The following is a 17,524-nucleotide window of genomic DNA, read 5'->3' as shown; positions in this document are numbered from 1 at the left end:
TTGCTCTGGCAACGTCCGGCTGCCCAGGGCCTGATTCAGAAACACAGCTGGGAGGGGGGGCTGGGGTTTCCCCAGGTGAGTGGAATGGAAGGAGAGAGAAGGCAAGAATCGAAGGTATTTTCGAGGAGGGTTTATAAGGATGGCTCTTGTCATTGAGGCAACACATAGGGAAGTGAGGTCAGAGGGCTCTGTCGGAGAGGGAGAAAATGCAGAGAAAAGGCGTGAGGGCAGGAAGTAGCCCAAGGATCACAGTGACAAGGGGCACTTGCACCTGAGGGTGACCCGAGGAAGGAGGTGGGGGGAGGGGATATCAGAGGAGATGTGGTCTCTGGTCATGATTTAGGTACAGGGTGTGTTTACAGGAGAAAGGGGCAAAGGTGGAGGGCTCCTCGAATTCATTCATTCATTCATTCACTCGCTCATTCATTCACTGACTCATTCAATAACCTTTTTGCTCCGTATTAGGCACTTTGGTGGTCCAAAGAAGCAATCCGTTCAGCCAGGGTGCCCAGGGAGGTTGAGTCTAGAAAGACAAATTAAAGTTTTCTGGGGTGACAAAAAGAAGCGGTGTTCCAGGAGGCAAGCAGACCATAAGCAAAGGTGTGGGGGTGGGTGTGAAACAGCTTGGCCCATTTGTGAGGACGGTCGTAGCATGGCCAGAGGATGGGCGCGTGTGGGGCAGGAGGAGGGGGTCAGGTAGGGACTGGATCGTGGCAAGCCTGGGGAGCCAGGTGGAAGGGTGTGGACACACTACTAAGCAGTGAGAAGCCACTGAAGGAGGAGGCGGGTTTGATCAGATTTGTGGCTTTGGCAGTTTGGATGGTGGATTGCAGGGGAGCCCAGTGGGGAGTAGGGAGGCAGGTGGGGGGTTTGGATGGAGCAGGTGAGGGGTGATGAAGCCTGGAGGATGGAGAGCCTCGTGGGTGCTGGGCCTGGGAACGGAGCAGGTATACACCAACCAAAACTGTGCCTCAACTGGCCTAGCCAGGGAGGGCACTTTCCCTCTCACATACCAAGACATCCAGATGTGAAGGGGCTCCAGGGCTGGTGAAGAGGGCAGGAGAGAAATTTAGGGTGAAGTGCAGATTTTGAAGGGAGAGACAAGGAGTCTGTCTGGGGCCGCTGGGATCAGCGGGAGGAGGTGCCAGGCTGGCTGTGCCATCTGTGGGTCTGGAGCCCAGGGTTGAGCCCAGGCGAGCGAAGAGAGGCGGGGACCGGGTGGCAGTCGTTAAACAGACCTGTACCAATGTGCCAGGCACCAGAATCAGTGGTGACCCCAAACCCCAGGCTGTGAGGAGTCTGGTGGGGGAGACGGATACCACCAGGCAATCACATAGGCAGGGCATGAATTACCATTTATCTTAGAGCTTTGAAGGCTCTGGCTGCACAAAGCTCTGACCTGACCGGTCTGGGGCCACTGGGCAAGTGGGAACAGATGCGGCAAAGCCATAGTGACCATGGAAAGGAGGTGGGTGGCGGCTACCCCCCCGGGGCAGGGATGGACACAACGAGGAGGGGTCCGTGCTGTCAAAAGGAAAACGGGGCTACAGACCAGGCCCTGGAGAAGCAGTGTTTTCCAGGAGTGGGAAGGAGGAGTTCACAAAGCTAAGGTGGAGACAGTGGCCAGAGGGACAGGACAGGCCCTCCTCTCAGGAAGAAAGGCAGTGGCAGTGTGAGGTGCCTGAGGGGGACCAGGAGGGCCAGCTGAGGAGACACCGCTGGGTCTGTCCTCTGGGGGCCTCCAGGGACTCCAGTGAGTGTAGTTTCTACGAATGCTGGGGCGGAGCCAGACTGTCTCTGGTTCTCTGTTGTCCCGCTTGGGCCCCTGTGAAGGGCAGAGTGGACAGCATCAGGCCAGAGGACTGTTGCCGGGCATGGCCTGTGAACTGGGAGGGAGCCCAGCAGCCATGGGGTCTCTCTCCAGGGCCATCCGGCAGGTCAGTGTCTTCTGTGTGGGCGTGTCTGTAGGGCAGCGATGGGCTGAAGGCGGGAAGGTGTGTAGCAAATGGTAGGGTATGACTGTGGGGTGTGTGCGCGTGTGTGTGTGCCCATGTGTGTGCTCACACACGCGCTCCCATGCACACGATGGGGCCGATGAGCAGCTGAGGGACGGGGTCAGCAGGGATGAGCAGAGTCATCCCCGTGGAAACACGACTCCCTGGGTGATGGTAGGGAGCAGCTGGGCAGCCAGGCCCGGGGGCGTGGCTGGCTCTGCCCAATGACTCTGGCCTCTCCCTGGGCCGCCCTCCCCACCTGTTGACCAAGCCTGAGGAAGTGCGCCGGCCAGAGCAGGGGCACTGCAGAGGCATCTGCACCCTCTGAAAAAGAGGATGTCTCTGGGGGGGTCTGTCCAAGCCCTCTGGGTGGAGACGGGGCTCTGGGGTGTCTATCTGTGCAGACCTTGCATGGTTTGTGTGACCGGACCGCAGAGGTCTCCCTGGGCCTGCCTTTGGATGTGGGTCATTCCCCAGGGCCGTTTTGATAAGTGACCTACCACCTCCCTTCCACAGGGAAGGCTGGGCAGGAGCGAGGCTGCCAGGAGAGGCCAAAGGACAGTACACACAGTTTCCACAGGCCTCTAAGGCTCCAGATGGGTGCCCCTTCATCCACCCGGTCCGTACGGGGACCACCAGCCAAAAACCGTCTCTGGGAGCGCTAGCCCTGCCCCCACCATTGAAACGGTCCTTGACTTTGTCCCCATAACCTTTCCTTTGTACACTCCTCGTCCACGTTAGTATCTGCAGGCTCTCCTGATGTGGCCCCACGCACACACCTTGCATCTTCCTGTTCCAGCTCCCCTGCTTGCCCGTGGGTTAGATCCCACAGGTTCCATCGGAGGGGGCTGTCGGAACCCTCTGTGGAGCCGGGATCCCTTCCTGCTTCCCTCTCCCAGCCCGACATCATGCTTCCCCAAACCTCAGGACAAGGTAGTCCACACCCTACATCTTTCTCTCCCCTTCCCTCCAGGCCAGGAATGGCAAATACAGGCAGATTCACTACATTCTCCTTTCTCATGCCCTGGCAGACATCACTAATCAATCATGGCAGTCTTTTTGCACCAAGTCTGGCCGCAACCTCGATGGTATCTGCCCGCATCTCCAGGCAGCCAATAGCAGCTGATCCAGGTCAGCCCTCAAGATGAAATTCATTTGCCCTTCCTGCTTTAGGCTCCTCCCAAACAGGCCCTTCATCTTGGTGCATCCTCTGGGCCCACCTGCACATTCACATCTGACTCCTTGCCACCTCCCTACACAATAGAGGCCACTCTTAAGTATGGCCAGCTGTGGTTCTCTCTGTCCCCATAGGCTGAAGCCACCCAGTTCCGGAGCGTGGACCCAGGAAGTGGTTGAGGGCACTGGGGCATTGGCCCCAAGTCCTCAAGACCGAAGAGGTTGGTCTGCTGTCAGTCCCGAGGGCAGCCAACCCCCTGCTGGGGAGAGTGTGGTGCAGGGCTGGGGGTGATGCGCTTACGTCCAGCACCTGTGCGGCAGCAGCACCCAGGCCTTGCAGGTGCATCTCCCAGTCCCGACAAGGCTTGCACGCCGACCTCTCCGGCCTGGCCTCCGGGGCAGGCAGGAGGTGAGTAGCGGACAGCAGGCCCAGGGCGGGGTAGCCGCCCAGTTCCCCGGGGGGCTGCGCACAGCAGCTTTCCCGGCTACCTGCTACCCTCCTGGCCGCTGAGCCCAGGATGCGAGGATGGCCAGCTCATCTCTGCCCACTCTGGTGCCTCTGGGCCCTGAGAGCCTGCGCCCCTTCACCCGGGAGTCCCTGGCAGCCATAGAACGCCGGGCAGTGGAGGAGGAGGCCCGGCAGCAGCGGAACAAGCAGATGGAGATTGAGGAGCCTGAAAGGAAGCCACGCAGCGACCTGGAGGCTGGCAAGAGCCTGCCCCTTATTTATGGGGACCCCCCACCAGAGGTCATCGGCATCCCCCTGGAGGACCTGGACCCCTACTACAGCGACAAGAAGGTCTGGGCCTAGGAGGGTTCCCTCTACCCGTCTGTCCATCATCCGTCTGTCTGCCTGTCCGTACAGCTCACAGCTCTCTCTCTGCCTCAGACCTTCATCGTGCTTAACAAGGGCAAGGCCATCTTTCGCTTCTCCGCTACACCAGCTCTCTACATGCTGAGCCCTTTCAGCATCATCAGACGTGGTGCCATCAAGGTGCTCATTCACTCATATCCTGCCCAAATGGAGCGAGAGCAGGGGCACGAAGGGGTTGGGGACGGGCAAAGCCAGGTGCTGTGGGTGAGGAGGCCCTCCGTCCACCTCCCCTCCCCACCTGCTCCCTCACTTTCCTTGACCCTCCCCCTGACGCTGTTCAGCATGTTCATCATGATCACCATCCTGACCAACTGTGTATTCATGACCATGAGCGACCCGCCTTCCTGGTCCAAGCATGTGGAGTAAGTCTTCCCCTTCTCGGAGCACCCCCCACCCCCCGCCCACCACCAACCCCAGGCCTGGGACACAGCTCACCCCGGGGGGCTGTACTTTGAGGATACTGCTCTTGTCTTCCAGGAGGACACACACTCTATAACTGTCACCCCATCAACACCGTAAGCCCTCGGGGTGGTGCACATTGTCCCTCTCACCAATATCCTCAACCCCCTGGGTGGCATGTTTCATTTTTGTGACCTCCCTCCTGGGAGGGCTGTCGTTGCCAAACCTGCCCCTGCCTGCCCTCTCCCCACCAGGTACACATTCACAGGGATCTATACCTTTGAGTCCCTCATCAAGATGCTGGCCCGAGGCTTCTGCATTGACGACTTCACATTCCTCCGGGACCCCTGGAACTGGCTGGACTTCAGTGTCATCATGATGGCGTGAGCGGGGCCCAGAGGGCGTCCCAAGGCTGAGGAGGGGGAGGGGAGGGGGCCAGGCTTCAAAGAGGGCAGCTGAGTGGGCTGACCCTTTGGGAGGGGTGAACCGTGGGGATCACAGGCAAGTGTGCAGTGAGCTGTCCAATTCCAGGAGCTGCCATTTCTGGAGTCTGGCTTGGAGGCTCTCCCAGCGCATGTGCAAACACACATGGCAGCCCTGGACCCCAGTCCCACAGGCCCTCCAACACTGGGACAGCTGGGCTATGCCCAGCAAAGTTCCTGCACTGTCTTTCCCAGCTCTTGGGCCCCAACAGGAACCTTGGGGTGTCTGACCTGGCCTTTCCCCCAACCCCTGTGGTAACCCAACCCCAAGGATTCCATGGGAATCCTCATTCTGGGCCTGCAGAAGCTGCGATTTCTGCCCTAACACCCACTTCTGACTCTGACACAGCCTTCACCTCATCCCCCCTGCCCAGGTACCTGACAGAGTTTGTGGACTTGGGCAATATCTCAGCCCTGAGAACCTTCCGGGTGCTGCGGGCCCTGAAAACCATCACAGTCATCCCAGGTACTGGAGAGCTGGGGGACCCCCTGCCTGGGCCAGCAGGCCTCGCCCCATGCCCAGGCCTGGAACCTGACACACAACTCCAGGAGGCTGACCTAGGGTCATAACACTCTCACACCAAAACCTGGATACACAGGGAGGCCGCCACTGCCAGGGAAGAGAAGGGGCCAGAGGCTGGAAGATGGGCACTTGAGAGGAAGCCCAGCACAGACTCTGAGCCAGACTGCCTGAGCTCAAGTCTCACTAGCTAACTTGGGCTTTACGCAAGTGGTTTCACCTGTCTATGCCTCAGTTTCCTCCCCTGTAAAATATGGATAATAATGGCACCACTCATTGGGTTGTTAGGAGGGTTACATGGGCATGTTCTCCCCTAGTCCAACCCCCTCAAACAGTGGCTCAAACTCCCCCCCTGAGAGACCCTCGGAGGGGAAGTGCCTACCAAAGGCCATACTGTTCGCTGGCCACCGAGGGAAGCCACCGTGCCTTTCCTCGACGCCAGCTTCCAGCATCCTCAGAGCTCAGAGTGTTTTGATAAGAGGGCGGTTGAGCACCTGTTTTCCCAACAGGCTAAGATAAGGAAATGAACTAATATGGAAGCGAGACACACTCTGATTAGGTCCAAAGAAGTTATGGCTCTTCTATAAATGATGGGAATCTGTCCCTGGAATTCTGTAAGATGTTTTATGCCTTTGCCCAAAGAGGCAGGTTTGGCGATGTTATTATTATTATATATAGATATTGTTATATATAGATATATATTATATCTATATTATATATAGATAGTATTATCTCCAACTCAGTCTAGAGCTTCTCAGAGTGAATCCTGCTGTTCCTTAGATGTTAATAAGAAAAGGGGTTCTGGGGCACCTGAGTGGCTCAGTGGTGGAGGGTCCAACTTCAGCTCAGGTCATGATCTCACAGGTTGTGAGTTCGAGCCCTACATCGCTCTCTCGGCTCTCAGCCTGCTTCAGATCCTCTGTCTCCCTCTCTCTCTGGCCCTCCCCCACTCACTCTTGTTCACTCTCTCAAAAATAAACAAACATTTAAAAAATGAAAAAAGAAAGGGGGTTCTGTTGTCAAGTAAGTTAAGGAAACATGGTATTAAAGTTTTTGCTTGTTTCTGTAGGACTTGTCAGAGCCTTTGATGGGATAATTTACAGTGACTCTCCAAGAGCAAAATCTAGAGCTGAGCCCTTCCCAAACATGATTGAACCCCTTCTTTTAAGGGCACAGCTTGGGAGATCAGTGCTGTGTAGAACACACTTTGGGAGTGTTGACCTAGTGGCGTTCATGCAACTCCACCGTGTGCCCGTGTGTTACTCTACCAGTCAGGCAACATCCTGGAAAGTCCTTATGTAAAGTGCATTCTTCTCGTGGCTGAGGCCCTGTGGCCATTCATGAGGCTCCACATCAAGGATGTGATCGGAGGAGGGTGGGGTTAATCTGGGAAGGCTTCAAGGAAGTGGTGCCCCTAGTAACTCAAGCCTTGAAGGAGAGATGCAGTAGGCAGAGGCTCCAGAGGATAGCGGAGTGAGTTATCACCCCGCCCACCCCCTTCTCTTACCCTCCTCCCTATGGTCAGGGCTGAAGACGATCGTGGGGGCCCTGATCCAGTCGGTGAAAAAGCTGTCGGATGTGATGATCCTCACCGTCTTCTGCCTGAGTGTCTTTGCCCTGGTCGGGCTGCAGCTCTTCATGGGAAACCTGCGGCACAAGTGCGTGCGCTGGCCCCCACCCTTCAACGACACCAACACCACGTGGTACGGCAACGATACGTGGTATGGTAATGAGACGTGGTATGGTAATGAGACGTGGACCGGCCACGAGAGCTGGGCCAGCAACTATACCTTTGACTGGGAGGCCTACATCAATGATGAAGGTAAGGAATGCGGGGGGGAGGCCGGTGGGATCTGCCCCAGCCCCTAGGGCAGCCCCTTGTGAGATAAGCAGCAGGGGAGACCTGAGCTTAAATCCATCACTTACCAGCTTGGGTATCCGCTGACACGTCCCTCGGTCTCCCTAACCCTCAGTACCCTCCCCTATGAAACTGAGACAACAATACCTTTCTCAAAGGGTGAACGGGACAGTAAATGACCAATTGCTCTGAAAATCCTAAAGTTTCTGCTATGAAAAGCAGCGGCCCATTGTCCCTATTCCCTAACCTACACGTTCCTTGTTTTCCTCCATAACACTATGTGCTGGCACCCTGACAGGGTCACCCCCAGGCACCCACACGCTCGCCTATTCACATGCCATACTTCACGGGCACACACGCGCAAGCCACACAGTCTCGCCAGCCACACTTAGTCTACACAATGCCTTCTAGCAAATTAGAGAAAGGTACCCCTTCTTCAATCTGGCCCCTGGATTCTAGCTCCCCCGCCCCCCCACCCCTGACCTGCTCACCCCTCAGTCAGGGGCCCTGCGCAGGTGCGTGGTGGCCCCAGGCATGCGCATTGCATGTATGATCCTGCCACCCCTCTGTGCCCCTGCTGTACCCCGACTGCCCGGCCACAACCACAGCAGGGCACTGAGCTGACTGCTTGCGACCGAGATCCCTATAGTGCATCTACACAGAGACCTTAAAGGAGGGGGAGGGGCACCCAGAGAGCATCCATTTGGTGTATGTGGTCCACACAGATGTGTCCACAGGAATGCAATGGGTGCATGTGTCCACAGTGTGTCCACGTGGGTGACATGTTTCCTTTGTGGCCTCTGACTCCCAAAGGGAACTTCTATTTCCTGGAGGGTGCCAATGACGCCCTGCTTTGTGGGAACAGCAGCGATGCTGGGTGAGTGATACTGGGGAGTGGGAAAAACTGTCCCAGGGGTGTTGGAAGATGGGAGCTGATTAGGGACGGGAACGTGGGGGTGGTGGGAATTTGAGGAAGACCCATGGACATGACTGAAACACTTCCCTGTTTGGGGGATACAGACAGAACTATAGGATTTTTTTCCCTTGGGCTCCCCCATCTGTCCCTCAGCTGGTATTCTCTTCCCTCCCTAAAGCCAGCACCCCATTTTATCCCCAGGCACTGCCCCGAGGGTTACGAGTGTATCAAGGCTGGGCGGAACCCCAACTATGGCTACACCAGCTATGACACCTTCAGCTGGGCCTTCCTGGCTCTCTTCCGCCTCATGACACAGGATTATTGGGAGAACCTCTTCCAGCTGGTACAACTGCCCCCACCCTGCCTCTCAGCCCTACGGCCACCTCTCCCATCCCTACAGTCTTCTCAGGGCTTGGCGGGACCCAGAGCAAGGCCACCTCCTCCCTGAGACTCCCCTCAGTGCCCCCACACACAGGTTCTTGGAGCCCTCTGACACTGGGGACCCACCCACATCCGAGCCACAGCCTTTTCTCCCTTTACCAGTTTTGCCTTAAGTACTGAGATCTGGGCCTGGCACAGACCCCCAGGCCTCACAGGAAGCAGTCGGGCCGCTTAGAAATTCAACTCTGCTCTTACACAGTTATTTAGCTTCTACTGTTTGCATGGAAGGCAACAGAGTCTAGAGCAACAATGCCTTCTGGCCACTGATCATGTTTCTACCACTGACGATATTAACGATAGTAATAATGACAACTACTATTTGTTGAGCTCTCACTAGCTGCCAGGAACTGTAGAACTGTAGGATTCAAGCTGACCCCAAAGCTCATGTTCACCATTTTTTAAATCCTGGCTCTCTGATCTCAAGATGTCTATCTCAGGTCCCTCAGGGATCTCTGAGCCAGGAGCCCAGGGAAGTCTGGATCCCAAGTATATATTTTGAAGCTCCCCAGAATGTGGCTTAGCCTGCCAAAGATGACCATACCCGGCCTCAAGGTCCTCAAATCGCCAGGCTCTGTGAAGGACCTGTTTACCTATCTGGGCAATGGGTATGTGGAGAGGGGTAGTGGGTGAAATCCGGCAGGGTACCATGTGACACCCCCTCTCTTCCTCCCCCCACCTCTTAGACCCTCCGAGCAGCTGGGAAGACCTACATGATCTTCTTCGTGGTCATCATTTTCCTGGGCTCCTTCTACCTCATCAATCTGATCCTGGCAGTGGTGGCCATGGCATACGCAGAGCAGAACGAGGCCACCCTGGCTGAGGATCAGGAGAAAGAAGAAGAGTTTCAGCAGATGCTGGAGAAATTCAAAAAGCAGCAGGAGGAGCTGGAGAAGGTCTGAACTCAGGGAGAGGAGGCCGAGGATCCAGGGAGCTCCCTGCCCCTCAGCCTGGGTTCTCCCGGGCAGGCGGAGGGTGAGGGGAGAGGCATGGGGTAGAGGCTGCAAGGCAGGGCGAGCGCTAGGCCCCAGGCTGGGGGCTTTGGTGGGATGGGAGGTCTAGGCAGTAGAAAGAGTAGTTTGCAGCTTTGTGCCTCTGTTTCCCCATGAACAACAGGGGTCTGGAGCAGTTAAACCTGAAGTAGCCTTCCAGCTCAAATATCTATGGTTTTGTGATTCTTTTGGGGGCAGGAAATGGGTCTGTGCTGAGGGAGAGGTGGGTCCTGATGAGGCCCCAGGGAGCAGCTGCCCATTTCTTACCATCTCATCAAGTGTAGGGTCAATCAAAGCTTCAGAGAATGGAGGGTCTTTGGGGATGAAGGTCTTCAGTCACTTTGGCCCCTACCCTGTCAGCCCCACTGCCGCAGAGATTGCCCCCCAAACTGCACCGGGCTCAGTGCAGGAAAAGAAGAGGGGCCCCCGTCCTAAAGCACTTGGAAAGAAACTCTGAGAGTCAGTCCATCCACCGGGCTCAGAGATGGACTCCATGCGCACCACCCTTGCTGACCCACAGGCCAAGGCCGCCCAGGCTCTGGAAGGCGGGGAGGCGGATGGGGACCCAGCCCACGGTAAAGACTGCAATGGCAGCCTAGACACATCACTGGGGGAGAAGGGGCCTCCAAGGCAGAGCTGCAGTGCAGACAGCGGTATCTCTGATGCTATGGAAGGTGAGTGCTCAACACCCCTGTAGACATCCTGTTCTGCCTGTCCTGCCCGTCAGGCCACTCGGGCTCCTGGTAGGGGGGTGCACATGGGGACCTGGCTGGGCCCAGCATTGGGAGGACAGTACTTTATACAGGTGTGGAAGAAATGGCTGTGATAAATATAGTGCTGGCTTAGCTTGGCCCAGTCCTGACTGCAATGCCAGGCTGCTGTGGGAACTGGGGCTTTCCAGGAGAGCCTGGGGGGCTGCCAAGGCAATGGGGAAGGACAGGATAATAATACTAACCAGCAAGGCCCAGTGTTCTGCTAACTGGAAATCCTGCTCCTCGGTGTCTTCTGGGTGAAAGTTAAAGGTCAAAGATCAAACTCTGCCCGGGTGGAGTCACAGATTCTCCATACTAAATCCCTGTACTGCCCTTATAAGTCTCAGGGAAAGAAGAGGATACAGTAACAAGGCAGGGTGGATAGACACACATGGATAGATGGATGGATGGATGATGGATGGAAGGTTGGATGGATGGGTGGATGGGTGGATGGATAGGTGGGTGGGCAGATGGATGGACGGATGGATGAATAGATATATGGATGGGCTGAAAGGTTAATGAATGGGAAGAGACATAAGTGTATGGATAGATGAAAGGAAAGGGGGGAGGGAGGGAGAAGGGGAGGGAGTGAAGGGAAGGGAAGGAGGAAGCAAGAGAAGGAAGAATAAAGGAAATCTGACAAAGAAGAGATCTGGTCCCCTTCCCATGCCCCCCTCCCCTTCATTGTGCCAGGAAGGACTTGGAGGGCCGAGAACTTTGCAGACCTCTGGAGGGCACCATCTCACCTGATTTTGTGTGACAGGCATCCAGGAATCTGTGCTCTGTCAGAGAATGCCCCAGGAGATGCTCAGCATCACTGGCTGAGGAGATCACTCAACACTGCCCTTGCTGGGACCCTTGTGAGAAGTTTTGGGTGTCAGACATTGTTTGAGGCACCTACCTGCCCTAAGCACCCAGCTTGGGGGTAGGGATGTTACCATCAGACTAGAATCTGCAGTCTTTGAGAGGTCCAATTCCCTGCTAATTCCCTGGGGTGTCCCAGTCATACTGTCAAACCCAGGTCCCCATGGGACTGCCCCCCCCCCTCCAGTCCCCTTTCCTCACCTACGAGTTTATTGGCTCATAAACTTCTGGTGGTAACAAAGTGAGATCATGCCTAGGCTAAGGACACCCACAGGCAATGGAGGCCTTGAAGGCCAGGAGGAAGGGCAGCTTTATCCATGGGCCTAACAGCGTTCTAGTGCTAAGGTGGCAAGAATAGACAGTGATTCCAGAAAGCCACTGTGGTGGGAAAGGACAGACTGGCTGGAGACACTCTGGTGGTGTCAGCTTTACTGGGATTGGGAGGGAGAGCCCTCAGGGGGAACCTCGGTCTGCTCCTGAGTGGCCCTGGCCAGCAGCAGGTGGAATGGGACCCAGCCCTCTACAGTGGCCTCCCACCTCTCCCTAGGGACCCTCGTGCCCAGCCAGAGATCACAGCTCCAGACCTCCGTCAGGGAGTGAGAGTCATTGAGGGGCAGGCTTTGTGCGGTGGGTGCCCCGAGAAGGAGCAGCTGCAGGTGGAGCCTTAAGAGAAGGGGCTTCAGACAAGCCTGGCTAAAGGGGTGGAGTCTTCAGGGTCAGAGCAAACGGGCAGGGCTTTGGGGGTTGGACCCTTTGGGCGGGGCCTGCAGGGGCAGGTCTTGAGGGTGACTGGGTGAGAGAGGGGCTTGGTGTAGGCCTGGCTGAAGGCTATGGGTTGGAGAGGTGGAGTTCAAGGGGCAGACCTAGAAGGTGGGACCTAAGATACAGGCCCGGGAAGGAGGACATGGGTGGGATCCCCATCAGGTGTGTTTCTACCCTGTTCCCAGAGCTGGAAGAGGCCCACCAGAAGTGCCCACCATGGTGGTACAAGTGTGCCCACAAAGTGCTCATATGGAACTGCTGCACCCCATGGGTGAAGTTCAAGAACATCATCCACCTGATTGTCATGGACCCCTTTGTGGACCTGGGCATCACCATCTGCATCGTGCTCAACACCCTCTTCATGGCCATGGAGCATTACCCCATGACAGAGGAGTTTGACAACGTGCTCACCGTGGGCAACCTGGTAGGGAGGGGACAGGGAGAGGTATCTCTCCCACGCAGGACAGGAGAGGGGCCACAGGGCCCTATGGGGCCAGCTGGGCTATTTGGAAATATGTGGCACTATTGGGGGGCATACAAGGGTCATTTTCCCAGCATGGGGGGGCATGAGCTGATGTACAGGGAGATATATGGGGTGATCCATGGGACGTGGAGTTTGGGTTTTAGGGTATTTGCGGGCAGAGAGAGTAGGGATGAAGTGCTGGACATTTTAGGACCCAGAGTCAGGGGATCTGGGGTCTAGGTCATGCCCTAGAGGCAGAGGTGGGGGAATGGTTGACAGGTCTCCACTTTCAGAGGTTGTTGTGGGCCTAAGAGGGACCAAGAGACCTGAAAGTGGGGGCGTATAGCCATGGGCACCCAGGCCCAAGAGGCCCCAGGGAATAGTACCCCAACCCTAACCCCCTGCCCACTACCATTTCTCCAGCATGGTCAGGCCAGCTCCCCTCCGGCCTTTCCTGCCCCGCTATTGTTGACACACACTGATCCGCCCGCTTATCCCTGCCCATTAGTAGCATTATCACCTCGTTTCCAGCCTCCGTGGAGCCTGACAAAGGGAAAAAGCCGCCTCATCCTCCAGCCCTGCCCCGCCCTTCCCAATTCCCTTAGACATTTTTCCAGATGGCAGATGGGCAAGATGTTCTCCCCACCCCGAGGGTGCGGGGAGCCCAGGGAGAATAAAATTTGGGGGCCAGCAGCAGTAGGAGGACTGTGTGGGTGGCATGGGCATCAGACCCTAGACTTCCCAGCCTGTGCAAGGCGGGCACTTCTATCCCATGGAGATGCCTGCGGCTGCCATGCCAGGCTGGGCTGGAGGGGCAAGGGCGTGCTCTGGGTGTGCAGCTGCTGGGGTGTGCGTGATGGGCCTCGCCCGCTGCCTGCTCACCCCCTGCCCACACTCTGCTGCCGTCTGGGCACCTGCCACGGCCAGGGACAGCTACTGGGAGGGGCTCAGCATGTGCACAGGCAGGCTGTGGACCAGGGCAGCTGGTGCCCGGCAGGAGGGGGCCATGCACAGGGAGATTTCAGAGGCTAGGCAGCCCGTGCACCCCTGTGCCAGGTTTGTGGGGAGCAGCTCTGGTCTTCCCATGGATCCCTGACCTCGCCCCCTTTTGGCCCCTACCGTAGACTTCTGAGTCCACTGAGATTTGCTGAGTTCTGGGACCCCTGCCAGTCAGGGTAGAGAGGGTAGGGTGTAGAGACAGGAAGACTGAACTAAGCACCCCAACACCTGACTTTGAGATCTGACTCGTTCCCGGATGGGTGGCAGGAGCGAGCACTTGCTGTTTCTCTCTCTGAGCCCTCAACGTTCTCATCTCTGGGACAAGTGACAGTCACTCCCAACTGCGTAGGGAGCGGCACACCAGTGCGGTCATGATGTGAACCACAGAGTGCTCTATGAGTTCTAAGTACTGTGGTGGAGGTCAGGCCCCGAGAAGTTAAGTGACTGGCCCATGGTCACAAGGCCAGAAGTGCATGGGTTCAGGTCTGTCTCTGCTCTGTGGCCTGGCCATTGCACTCTTCACTCACATCCACACACACGTGGGCGGTAGGTTCCGCTGCCTGCCCCCCCCCCCCCCCCAGGGGGGGGGGCCGCCCCCCTCAGCCCCCGCAGGCTCTGCCAGGAGGTGGAAGTCACGGGGAGACTCCAAAGCCCCGGGCTCCCTGAGGCTCTGTGACGCGGATGGCACCCACCCCACAGGTTTTCACAGGCATCTTCACAGCAGAGATGGTACTGAAGCTCATCGCCCTGGACCCCTACGAGTACTTCCAGCAGGGCTGGAACATCTTCGACAGTATCATCGTCACCCTCAGCCTGGTGGAGCTGGGCCTGGCCAACGTGCAGGGACTGTCCGTGCTCCGCTCCTTTCGGCTGGTGCGTGAGGCCCCGGGGCCAGGCTGAGGAGGGGTGGGGTGGGGGTGCCAGGAGGGTCAGAGGAGAGATCCCCAAGAAGCCACTTGTGCTTCTCAGAACACTAGGAACCTCTCTTACTAGAAATGGGGAGAAAGAGAGCACCCCCCTTATCACAGATGGCTGCCGGGGGCCGAAATGACAGCCCCAGGAGCTGACCCCTAGTGACCTTGGGTGACAGTGGAGCAGGGACCGTATTGCAGACCTGAAGCCTGGGACTCAGGAAGCATCAGCAGTGGAATTGGGAGTCCAATTTAGTATCCTGTCCACCACCCTATAGGAGTGCTTCTGTATTTTTTTAACTTCGTTATGGGGCCATTCGTTCATGCACAAACGTATAGAGTATAATGAACCTCTGTGTACCTGTCACCTACTCCAGTGGCCATTAACCTTCTGTCATTCATGTTCCATCCGTCCCCCACTTCTGGGAGGGGGAGGGGAAGTAGGTGAAAGCAACTCCTGACACAATGTCACTTGTAAATACTTCAGTCTGTATCTTTAAGAGATGAGGGACTCTTTCTTTTGAACACATAAAGAGGATGAGGTGATCGGATAGGAGTATTCCCATTTAATAGAGAGGCAGACTGAGGCCTCAGATCACTCATGGGAGAGTTCTTTCTCCTAAAGATGCAGCTCCCTCCGGTTGGGCCGGGGCTCCCTGGGCCTCATTGCCCCCTGCCCTCCCCCTGCCCGGCAGCTGCGTGTCTTTAAGCTGGCCAAGTCGTGGCCAACGCTGAACATGCTCATCAAGATCATCGGCAACTCAGTGGGCGCGCTGGGCAACCTGACGCTGGTGCTGGCCATCATCGTGTTCATCTTTGCCGTCGTGGGCATGCAGCTGTTCGGCAAGAGCTACAAGGAGTGTGTGTGCAAGATCGCCACGGACTGTAGCCTGCCCCGCTGGCACATGCACGACTTCTTCCACTCCTTCCTCATCGTCTTCCGCATCCTGTGCGGGGAGTGGATCGAGACCATGTGGGACTGCATGGAGGTGGCTGGCCAGGCCATGTGCCTCACCGTCTTCCTCATGGTCATGGTCATCGGCAACCTAGTGGTGAGTTACGCCCACTGGGTGGCTCCCCCACCCCCACCCGGGGAAACCCGCGCATATCCTTTTCCTTTATTTTTTTAAAATTTATTTTTGAGAGACAGAGCAAGCAGGGGAAAGGCAGAGAGAGAGGGAAAGAGAATCCCAAGCAGGCTCTGCGCTGGCAGCACAGAGCCCGACACGGGGCTCGAGCTCATGAACTGTGAGGTCATGACCTGAGCCAAAATCAACGCTTAACCGACTGCGCCACCCAGGCGCCCCAAGAGTCAGACTCTTAACACCCCCCACGCTTTATTTCCTTTAATCAGGCTGTCCTTCAAGGACTTTTTTTCCCCATGTGGTCACACTGTATGAAATCCCTAATACTTGCCTGTGTCCTACCTCTCCCAAGAAGGTAATTTTATATGGTTTAACCCAGTGGCTCTCTAATTTTGACCTGCTTGAGGATCACCTGAGAGTTTCTTAAAACCCAGATGCCTGGCCCCACTCCCGCAGAGTGATTCAGCAGCTCTGAGCCAGGGCCTGGTTATCTGCATTTCTAACGAATGCGGCTGCTGCCGGTGCAGAGACCACGCTGTGAATAGTACTGTTGAAACTTAGTGTTTGGGACAAAGTAACATGATAACTGGAGTCAGACCCACGCTCCAGTCCCAGCTCCGTTGTCATCTGTGTGACCTTGAATAAGTTACTGCTCTCTGGTCAGCTGGTTTCTCTGACTTCACATGGAAGAAAAATGGTGGGCACCTCACAGGGAGGCTGCAAGGCTTGACTGTGACAATGTGCAGGAAGGCGCCACGTAGGGTTGGCACCAGAACTTCTGGGCCTCCTGTCCTTCTCCCACTGGCTCACCCCTCTCTGTTCCTGGAATCACCCGGGAGCAGGGAGAATCCAGAGATGGCATAAACTGCCTCCATCCTGCCGCTTTCTGTGGCTCAGGACTTGGCCTGTGGGGCTGGCACAGGGGAGGAGCTGCAGGAGGCCACGAGGCACAAGGGTGGGGGCCGTGACCAGCATTTCTGTGGTAGGGCCTGGGAAGGCGTGTCTCCTTGTCCTGACACCCACGACTCCTCCCCTGGTCGGGGTGGGTGGTGTTCCTGCCAGGACTGCTGTGCCTGGCTGCCCCCTGCAGCGGCCGACACTGCCCTGGGCAACCGGGGTAGGAAGCCACACGTCCCCACGTTCCGCAAAGTCTTGAGGAATCCTTGGGCTGCTGGGTCAGCGCTTCTCAGATATCGCTGAGCTCTGTCTGGGGGCAGGGGTAGACCGATGGGGAGGGGTGTCACCTCCACTGGGGAAGAGACCATGGGACGAGGTCCTGAGCCCCCAGGGAGAGCTAGGCAGGAGAACCCAGGCTGGCTGTCGAGGGCTTGCAGAGAGACAGAAGATGCCCCATCAGAACTTCGAGGCAGGATTGGGGAGGAGGTAGCTGGGTCTGAGAAGTTTGTGAAGGTAAGTTTAAGAGGCTAGGGTGACCAAAAGGGTCTGCTGTGGGTTTCTGTCTGAATGTGTGTAAACTCAAAAACATTCCAAGCCCCTGCTTTGCCACTTACTGACTAGGAGACCTTGAGCAAGTTATTTAACCTCTCTCTGGCCTCAGTTTTTCTCATCTGGAAAATGGGGACGATGATGGTGATGACCTATTTCACAGGATGGTCTGAGTGCTCACCAAAGCGCATGGTCTACAAGGCCAGGGGAGTCCAAACGTTACAGGCCTGTGGGGGAAGAGGGAGTGGTGGTTTAGGTACCCGCCGTTGGCATCACACCCCCAAGTATTAGGCTCCTACCATGTGCCGGTCCCTGCACAAAGGGCTTTACATGCGTTATCCCTAATGCTCTCCACAACCCTGGGAGGCAGGTAACGTTGGTGCTGTGCTCCGAGGAGGCACAGCCTGGAACCACACAGCTAGTGTGAAACTGAGCCCAGACTGGAACCTGGGCCTATGTCATGCCAACAACATCAGTAATAGCAGCAGTGGTAAGAATGATGGTGTCAATACCATCAATAACAACGGTGACGACTGACCTCTATTTACATTTGTCTAGCATTCTGAGCGCTTTCTGTGTATCTCTCTAAATGC

The 17,524-nt window shown here is 56.5% G+C and overlaps 1 protein-coding gene across 3 annotated transcripts in view; it reads left to right on the top strand.

Annotated features, from left to right (window-relative positions):
* Positions 1-17,524, top strand: part of SCN4A (sodium voltage-gated channel alpha subunit 4) — a 44,589-nt gene that overhangs the window by 12,334 nt on the left and 14,731 nt on the right. For 2 of the 3 annotated variants that reach the window (XM_040452094.1, XM_040452096.1), the window contains exons 2-14: positions 3,306-3,969; positions 4,060-4,178; positions 4,317-4,406; positions 4,698-4,826; positions 5,300-5,391; positions 6,971-7,267; positions 8,117-8,180; positions 8,421-8,562; positions 9,344-9,553; positions 10,170-10,323; positions 12,213-12,451; positions 14,189-14,362; positions 15,096-15,452. In XM_040452094.1, coding sequence (XP_040308028.1) covers positions 3,697-3,969; positions 4,060-4,178; positions 4,317-4,406; positions 4,698-4,826; positions 5,300-5,391; positions 6,971-7,267; positions 8,117-8,180; positions 8,421-8,562; positions 9,344-9,553; positions 10,170-10,323; positions 12,213-12,451; positions 14,189-14,362; positions 15,096-15,452 — 2,340 coding nt within the window. In that variant the 5' untranslated portion in view covers positions 3,306-3,696. Of the gene's footprint in view, positions 1-2,456; positions 3,126-3,305; positions 3,970-4,059; positions 4,179-4,316; positions 4,407-4,697; positions 4,827-5,299; positions 5,392-6,970; positions 7,268-8,116; positions 8,181-8,420; positions 8,563-9,343; positions 9,554-10,169; positions 10,324-12,212; positions 12,452-14,188; positions 14,363-15,095; positions 15,453-17,524 lie in introns of those variants that run through there. The other variant, XM_040452095.1, reaches the window with a different exon arrangement.

Source organism: Herpailurus yagouaroundi, unplaced genomic scaffold, assembly GCF_014898765.1.
Source record: "Herpailurus yagouaroundi ecotype Mexico unplaced genomic scaffold, PumYag 206, whole genome shotgun sequence".
Taxonomy (NCBI): Eukaryota; Metazoa; Chordata; class Mammalia; order Carnivora; family Felidae; genus Herpailurus; species Herpailurus yagouaroundi.
Note: the sequence above shows the minus strand (reverse complement) of the source record. Positions and strands in the feature narration are given on the sequence as shown.